Source organism: Cibotium barometz, chromosome 37, assembly GCF_041138505.1.
Source record: "Cibotium barometz isolate CiBa-2024 chromosome 37, ASM4113850v1, whole genome shotgun sequence".
NCBI classification, from domain to species: Eukaryota; Viridiplantae; Streptophyta; class Polypodiopsida; order Cyatheales; family Cibotiaceae; genus Cibotium; species Cibotium barometz.
The window spans coordinates 50,488,350-50,497,847 of NC_141082.1; the positions used below are offsets into that span (position 1 = coordinate 50,488,350).

Genomic DNA, 9,498 nt, shown 5'->3' on the forward strand with positions numbered 1-9,498 from the left:
GATACTTCAATTTTTGAGAACAAGCACTTCGTAGACTGTTTTGAATGGCTTAACAAAACATTCAAGCTAGTTTCAGAAAAATTTTATTGTGCTTCATCAAAAGTTAATAGATCTTGCTACATAACCTTTAAATTTATTGAGTTCTTGGACCTTAAACCTAAATAGATAGAGATCTCTTTAGTTCACATTCCCAAGTTTGAACATTACGTTATGAGAATGTGAGTCATGGCCCCAAGATCAAAAGAGAACACACAAGGTGAGAGGCTGAAAATCTTCTTCTTCTTCACACAACACTCAACACACCATATACAAAGATAAGAGTACACACAATATGAAAAGGTACTAAACCAAATACATACTAGGATTCTCTATAGTGTGAACCCAACTAAATGAGCTGACGCTATGACTATGCCAGTCTCTAGAATGGCTGTCACACAGCCTGTTATCCCCACTAGCCGCATATCACCCATGATCTCACCAACCATGCCACTGGTGTAAGTGTGGGGCCTATCCCCCCATCAGTGTCCACCGCCTCACTAGATGAGCTCGATATCTCAACATCCCGAAGTATCATAATAAACCTCAAAGAGCTTCTTAAGGTCTGATATCACTAAAATTGGTCTTATAGTTAGATTCTCTTTCAAGATCTTGAAGGCTTTCTATTGTGTATGTCACCATGGAAAAACCACTTTTTTCTTTGTAAGATCCAACAAATCTTCGAACAAAATGCCGATAATAAGAGCATATCTTGGAAAACTCCGCACATTATGAACGGCTTTCAACTCTAGCCAATTTTTGATGGCATCTACCTTTGTTGGATCCATTATGATCCCATCCTTTGATACTATGTGACCCATCTCCTCACCTTACTTTGTGTTAATGAAGAACTTTTCCTCCAAAGCTCCTTGAAGGCATGAACCAAATGCTCTCCACACCTAATCAGATGTTCACAACTAAAAGTCTTCATGATAGAAACTGAATCTATCTGTGTGGTTGACAAATATCTCTTGGCGATGTTCCCTCACATGAGATGTATTCTAGTGGCCCATGCTGCAAGAACACCACCTATATGTAGCTTGCATACATGACATATTCTAGCATCCCATACTACTAGAATGCCCCCAATACACAAGTGCATAACCATAAGCCATATATCTTCAACATAGAAGAGTCCTTTTCAAAACTATTCTCTTAAGATTCCATTTCCTCTTCGCTTCCCTTTTTCTAGAGGTGGGTTCCTCATCTCTTGGTCCCTTCGTAAAGGAGGATCTTTTTGCCCTTTGGTTCTTTTTGGATCCTCGAAAAAATTTGCAAGCACCTTTTTGTTCTATCCACTTGGCATCCATAGCCAAAAATATCTTGAGTTTGAGAAGATATTTCCAAATAAACTTTCCACTTTGAACTCTTCTCCACTTTTGAGGCTTAGCCTTGTCTTTCAGCCATAAAACGTGTCCTATAACTTTGGGCAAGAGACTTAAGAACTCTGGATTTTTCTTGGCCTATCTTGCAATCCGTTCTTGGTTTTCTTTACGTGCTACTAGAATCATTTGTTAAACATTTGCATGCTCTAGGTTACCATAAAGCTACTCTATTTTGGTGCAATAGATCTTTGGAGAAGTCTGTAGAATCCTTTATCATACGACTCTTTCTCTCTTATCTTCAATATGTGGAATTACATGCCCAAGTACTAGCATGTATCCATAGCTCCATCTTTGCTTTATTGTAAGTTTCGGAGTTGCATATTTGAATCACCAACATTATGATTCTCTTTTTGGCTATCTAGAGCCAGCCATGCGACTCACCCTTGAAGTTCTTCATGCACTTGAAATGTAAGCGTTTTGCAGTCTTGTCCATCAAGTAGGAGCATCCTAGTCATAGGTGTTTCACGGTTGTCAATAGAGCCCCCATCTTGCACCAAATTAAAGGAACTCTTTGGCCGACGCCTTTGGTCATACTCGCATTCTAGTATCATTGAACGTTCCGTGTTGATGGTTAATATATTCAAGAAGATAACTCATGGTGTTTGGCAATTCTATCTCCCATCATGCCATCATAAGTCCCTTGCCCTGAGGAGTCACATAGGTTTACGAATTACTCAGGGCATACAAAAAATTACGTGGGAATACACTATGTACGGTATAACTAGGAAGAATTCCCAAAAAAATGTTCTATTATGGGCTCCTTGGGATAGGCCTAATGTTTTGCCACTACCATTCTATTATGAGCTCCTTGGGTATATTATGTTGCACCCATTTTGACTTTCCTTACGAGTGCAGCACTCCTCATCAATGCAAGATACCGAATTTCATGTAATTCTCAAAAACTTAGGAATCCATCCAAGACATTAGTTGACTTGATTGAGGAATTTGAATCAGTGAATACATAGCACCAAATTGAAGGGTCAGACACACAGAAACCATCTAAGTTGTCTGTAGCAATGCACTTTTCAAGCATGTCTACCCAAGTGTACCCTGCAGGTGAGTGGCATCTCCATCTACGCTCCACAACTCTATCAATGGCCAGATCAAAAGCAGCTAACCAACCATGGAGAATAGTTTGATGCATGCACAACTTTGACAAACTTCTCAAAACATGCTATATGCTTAAGCTCTACTTTCCCATGCTCTGCACATTTTTGGGTCCTGTATGTCAGATTCACAAATTAACAAACTGGATAGTCCCTCTCTCACCCCCCAAATGAGATGCAAAGACATGTCAAGATACAAGCGTAAACCAAAAACAGATGTTACAACTGTAAATTTCACACAGATACATTAGCATATTGTAAAATGCCAACATTCGTCTGACAACATTCCAAAAATCTAGTGGCAGCGCTTCTGTCTGCTCTTGTCCACCACAATGCCACATCCTCTAATCCATAGTTGTTTCTCGTACACGTACGAACAGGTTCGTACGTACGAGTCGTACGGTACGATACCGTACGAATTCGTACAATATCGTAAGGTACGAGTGGATTTTTTTTTCCCCCAAAATTTTTTTTTCCTTGAAAAAAAATTTCCAAATGCTAAAAAAAAATAGAAACCCTGCTTTACGAAGATCCCAAATGCTCGCAATACTTCGCAACTTTCGTGTCCACTCAGTATTCCATATGGGGTTGTGGAGAGACCTAAAAAAGCTAGCGAGGTAGACTGGTAGTGTACACTTGATTGGTAGGATGAGAGAATCTTGCTACATCACTTGGGGATCCCTGGTATAGGTAGGCTAGACAATTAGATTCTCAAGTTATGCACGAGGGAGAACATTTGGACAATCTAGAGAGGAGTCCCTAAACTTATCACCCTAGATGCACTCCTCGTATTTGTGCAAGGACGGTCCCTTAGTCATAAACGCTACACTGGGAGACCTTTGGTATTGCATTACCCATCCAGGTTCTTTTTTGGAGACAATCGGGAGAGACACATATCCATGTACTGGTTTCTCAAGCACTGTAGACTCCTCCCCTCCCAACCTTCCCTCACATTCAAGCTTAAAGCTCCATAGCTTGTAAGTGTAAGAAAAAAAACCGTATTTTATCGTACGGTATCCGAAAATTTCATATCGTACCAAAAATTCCTGTACAGTATCGTATTGTACGGTATCGTATTTTCGTACCGTGACAACCATGCTCTAATCTTAACCTTTGAAGATGGCCCTGCCTTGTCACTCACCCTGGCAGCACTTCCTTCCACTCACCCTTTTGGTTGCAGGGGAGGGGGGATGCTTCCTTCCACTCACCCTTTTGGTCGGAGGGGAGGGGGGATTCAGTAAGCCCCCATCCCTGCCATACAACGCCACAGGAGGGGTAATCCGGGAGGGTTGTCCAACACAATGCCACATGCTCTAATCTCAACCTTTGAAGATGGCCCTGGCTTGTCAACCTTGACCTCTGGATAAACAACAGATAATATGCTTTGCAATGCTTTTGTTTCTCTCACTGTGTCTTTGTCTGTCACCATTTGCCTATATGCTGGATTCCTTTTTCTGCTTCCTTTTCTGCATGCATGATGGTAATGTGATCCAGCGATTGACAAAGTAGGACTTTTATCATCTCATGTAAATCCTCCGGGATGGAAACCATGTCGAGGCCCTCTAAAACAAAAACCTCCATCATTGGAGATTTGCTTTCACCCCCCCCTTCATCATGTGCTTTATTTCCTTTCTTCATCTTCTTCGTTTTGTGTTGTACTATCTACTCCCAGATGTAGCACCATCAACATAGCCGGAAGGACCTCATCTGCACCTGCTACAGCTATTTTCCTCTGATAAGCATGCAGGTGATCCACAGTTGCAGAAATCTCATAGACATTCTTCCAATTTTTGACTTGCACTCCCAGGCATCCAATACAATTATCATTGTCAACATTATACTCTCCTTTATCATCAGGCATTACATATAGAATGTACAGATCGAATGCCTCTTGCATAGGGGCACAAATCATTGTAGCACCTTTCTTTAAAAATCTTCTTGCATCTCGGACTGAAGGCTTCCCAAAGAAGCGATGGAATGCATTGAAGAAGACTTTTGCTTTGTTCAAATGCTCTAATTCAGGAGGGAATTCCTTAAAATTAGGTACAAAAGCCTTCAAAAAAAATTCCAAGAACACAGGTTTGGTAGGAGAATCTTCTTGCTGCAGACTATCCATGGCATGGATCAAAAACCATGCAACCAGCTCTCCCCTTTCCCCAGCAGATGCAATGCCATTGACCAACAACGAATTCAATTGATGTAGTTGCTGCTGCATCAACTCTCTGTTTCTCCTCAAAGCAATTGCAGCTGCTTCATTAAAGGCAGGCTCAGGCAGAGAAGTGCGGAGCACATATTCCCTCGATGCCGAAACATGCAAGCATGCACTCATGTGCAAAGCCACAAGATCCTGTGCAGCTGAAGATTGAAGACAGACGTCCACTCCTATGCGACGGCCCAAAAGCACCAATGACATGTGCGGGGACCGTAATAGGTTATGACCTGTGCTAAGTGCAAAATCTCGCTCACCCACTCTTGTATGGAAAACTTTTTGGCGGCCCAAACTGGCCTACTCTGTCTGAACCAAATTTGTGGGGAAGCGATGGTGTCTAAGCTCGTGGAGGACGTGGATGCAGAGATGAGATCAAATGTTGGAAGTCTTGAAAAAGGTGCAAAGAGATTCCTCAGACCTCGAATAACTTTGAGACTGGGATCATACCTGGCCGATCAAATATGGAAATTCTTGGTATAGGTACGTTACACACAACCGGAAAGAACTCTGAGACTGGGATCATACCTGGATGCAGGCGTGAAATTTGATACCCTTGATGTAGTGTCAATAAAAAGCACAAATGATCACCCCGTTGTGGTCAAATCTGCGGATGCTCTCCTGAAAAGGATAAATGGAAGTTCTCCTTGGAACTCCCCTCCCATGTTAGCTTCAGGAGGCTGCAGAAGGGTTCGAGCTTCATCCAAGACAAACAAAAAGCAAACACCGTTGCTTCTGAGAGATGTGGCGTGTCTAGCCATTGCTTCATCACATGCGTCTATCATACATTTCTTGCTGCATTCTGGTTGAGTCCGAATCTTTGGAAGTATACGATGATAACGCTTCATCTGATGATCTCTGAACAGATCCTCCTTGCTCCGGAAAGTGCCCTGTTCAGACAACCAATCAAAATATGCACGGAAAAGTGCATATGTATGCTCAACCTTTGTGATGTTCCTAAAGTGCCGGAGAATATCTGGGTCAGACCCGAGGTACCCGGCATGTTTAGGGTCCATCAAGCTCAAATAGAAGACCATCACTTGGTTAGGAGCCAAAGCAATCTCTCGGACAGCTCTTGATTTTCCCCAACCACTTGACTGCACAATGGCCGTGCAGGGGGCATACCAAATCTTGCTGTCCTTGGACCAACTTGTGTAGCATTGATCTATGTAGTTAAGAAAATATGAAAGAATACTGCCGGCAGGATCTTGGTACTCTCCTTCGAATTCTTGACACAGCTGGTCCTCCGCTTCTTCTTCACATCGACAAGAGCAGCCTGCTTCCCTTCGTCAGGCACCCCCCATAATTCAGCAGCACCACTTCCCTTCGTCAGGCATAATTCAGGCATCACTCGACAAACTGCACCCCATAATGTGGGTGCTGTGTTGCTTTCTGTAGCCTTCGTGAGAGCGTGCGCCATGGCCCATGTATAATCACGCCTTTCTCTGGCATCGGTGAAATCAGGAGAAGGTATTCGTTCCTTGAGCCTGGCACTTCCATGCCTTCTCTGCGGTTTTACAACAGGAAAACAATAGCAGACTTCCGTACACACACACACACAGAGAGCGAGCAGAGCACGCTAATCATGAAAAAGCCTGCTTACCCAAACGCTAATCAGAAAAACCCTGCTTACCGCGTCATTCGCGACTCGCGAGCTTGGGGTAAAAAAGTTATAACTTTCTGTCTTTTAGGGTATTTACAGGCCGCCTAAGGGTGGGGGCACCCAAAAAGTGCCTTGTGCACTCTTGAATGGGCGTATCTCAAAAAGTGTGCTATGCATGGGCGTATTTTAAAAAGTGTCTGCCTATGCATGGGCGTCCCCTTTACACGCCGCCCTTTACGCAACGTGCATCTCCACCAGTCTGTTAACCTGCAACATATAAAGAGCCTGAGTCAATGCATGCCTAGTCCCAATCTGGTGCTCAACACATACGATAAGAGTCCTTCCATGATAAATGATTGTAATTACAAGTGCAAGTGCTCCTAGAATGAATTGGTAATCAATGATCACTTACCGGAAATGATAATATCCGAAACCATGCTTGAGCCCCCATTTGAATTCACTCACATACTTACATGCTTCACCTCGTAACTTACAAGATGCTCCCAAACTTCATCAATATCCTTCAAAAGCAATGAACTAGATTTATCTTACCCCCTCCCCTCCTCCCATCTACAAAAAAAGAATGAGAATGAGTATAGGCATATGAGATTTAAAAACCAAATAAGCATGCTACTAAAATAATCCACCTAATGTTTGGGAGATATTTTTAAAGCTTACAAAATATGATGTCTTAGAGATAAACAAAATACCAACATTGTGTCCAAAGTCATGACATCCAAGCACTATTTCATCTCCTACTCACTATTGTCACTCATCAGCCGAGTCATGATCACCAAATACAATTCTCACATTTGTCCTCTCTCTCTTTAAACATAACTCTAGCAAGATTGTCTCTCCTTTGTGTTCCCCCAACCTGGGATGAATCAGGCGGTGCTGTTTCTGATGATTGTGCCCTCTGCACAACCGATGAGGTCTCGGTCTGCACCAAAGCTGTAACCTCAGCAAGACCCACTTGCATCCCATTCTGAATTATTGGATCCAAAGCCAATGCATCATTGTTTGCTCTCTCCACCTCTACTTGTGCCTCTCGAACCCAACCCTCATCAAATGAATCTCCATGCACAATGCATATGTTATGAAGGACCAAACAAGTGCTAACCATCTTCAGCACATTCTACAATAACATGTCACATCTCAATAAAATACGAAAGCGGGCTTTTAGCATTCCAAAAGCCCACTCCACAAGCATCCCTGAGCGAGCAGAGCACGCTAATCATGAAAAAGCCTGCTTACCCAATCATGCGCGTCATTCGCGACTCGCGAGCTTGGGGTAAAAAGTTATAACTTTCTGTCTTTTAGCGTATTTACAGGCCGCCTTTGGGTGGGGCACCCAAAAAGTGCCTTGTGCACTCTTGAATGGGCGTGTCTTAAAAAGTGTCTGCCTATGCATGGGCGTATCTTAAAAAGTGTCTGCCTATGCATGGGCGTCCCCTTTGCACGCCGCCTTTTACGCAACGTGCATCTCCACCCGTCTGTTAACCTGCAACATATAAAGAGCCTGAGTCAATGCATGCCTAGTCCCAATCTGGTGCTCAACACATACGATAAGAGTCCTTCCATGATAAATGATTGTAATTACAAGTGCAAGTGCTCCTAGAATGAATTGGTAATCAATGATCACTTACCGGAAATGATAATATCCGAAACCATGCTTGAGCCCCCATTTGAATTCACTCACATACTTACATGCTTCACCTCGTAACTTACAAGATGCTCCCAAACTTCATCAATATCCTTCAAAAGCAATTTCCATCCATACAAATAGAGAGTTGGGGACTTGAACCCCATCACCACAGTTATTGTGGCTACACCCTGCTCTCTTCAAGAGGAGGGGAGGGGATGAACTAGATTTATCTTACCCCCTCCCCTCCTCCCATCTACAAAAAAAGAATGAGAATGAGTATAGGCATATGAGATTTAAAAACCAAATAAGCATGCTAATAAAATAATCCGCCTAATGTTTGGGAGATATTTTTAAAGCTTACAAAATATGATGTCTTAGAGATAAACAAAATACCAACATTGTGTCCAAAGTCATAACATCCAAGCACTATTTCATCTCCTACTCACTATTGTCACTCATTAGCCGAGTCATGATCACCAAATACAATTCTCACATTTGTCCTCTCTCTCTTTAAACATAACTCTAGCAAGATTGTCTCTCCTTTGTGTTCCCCCAACCTGGGATGAATCAGGCGGTGCTGTTTCTGATGATTGTGCCCTCTGCACAACCGATGAGGTCTCGGTCTGCACCAAAGCTGTAACCTCAGCAAGACCCACTTGCATCCCATTCTGAATTATTGGATCCAAAGCCAATGCATCATTGTTTGCTCTCTCCACCTATGCTTGTGCCTCTCGAACCCAACCCTCATCAAATGAATCTCCATGCACAATGCATATGTTATGAAGGACCAAACAAGTGCTAACCATCTTCAACACATTCTACAATAACATGTCACATCTCAATAAAATAATCTCAATAAAATACGAAAGCGAGCTTTTAGCATTCCAAAAGCCCACTCCACAGGCATCCCTGAACTAGATTGAATGTAGCTCCAAAAGTACCGCTCAGGGGATAATCCATCTTTACTTCCTTTAAATGGAGGAAGCATCCAAAACCTTGCAGAGGGTAAGGACAATCATTAAGTAAACAATAATTGCCTAAGCTGTTTGATTCACACCTCTGTCCTAGATCACTTCTTTGGAATACATTCCAATCATGCATAGAACCTGCCCAACCAATGTCATAATCCCAAACCAAGCAATTAGAAGCAATGGTCATCTACAAAATTATAGAATGAAACCCCTTCCGATTAAAGTAGTCCTCATGGTGCACATAAGGGGCAATAATTGGAACATGGCTACCATCCACTACACCAATGACAAACGGAACGCCATGTATTGCCTAAAATCCTTCAGCCATGATACGCATCTTATTTGAAGAAGGTCATTCAATGTACATGTCATGAAGACCTAATGTGGAGATTGCATCACAGAACTCTAGAATGATCTTCTTTTGAAGACGTGGAAACCCCATACAAATATACTATTACTTGTAAGTTTGATCCGGTAGCTAGATGGTGCAAACCCACACATACATGCTAATTGCCTTGCGATAGTTAGTGTTAGACCGTTGCAATC

At 42.5% G+C, this 9,498-nt stretch overlaps 1 protein-coding gene across 1 annotated transcript; it reads right to left on the bottom strand.

The window, feature by feature from the left end:
* Positions 1–3,515: 3,515 nt before the first annotated feature.
* LOC147617362 (uncharacterized) lies at positions 3,516–5,755 on the bottom strand. Its single transcript, XM_086777005.1, has 2 exons — positions 5,262–5,755; positions 3,516–5,183 (listed from the first exon to the last, which is right to left on the bottom strand). The coding sequence occupies exon 2, from the start codon at positions 4,938–4,940 to the stop codon at positions 4,149–4,151; it is 792 nt and encodes a 263-aa protein (XP_086633131.1). The 5' UTR covers positions 4,941–5,183; positions 5,262–5,755; the 3' UTR covers positions 3,516–4,148.
* Positions 5,756–9,498: the final 3,743 nt, after the last annotated feature.

What these genes read in the sequence shown, in the direction of transcription:
- LOC147617362 (XM_086777005.1), bottom strand. Translation starts at nt 4,940, where the DNA reads ATGTCATTGGTGCTTTTGGGCCGTCGCATAGGAGTGGACGTCTGTCTT.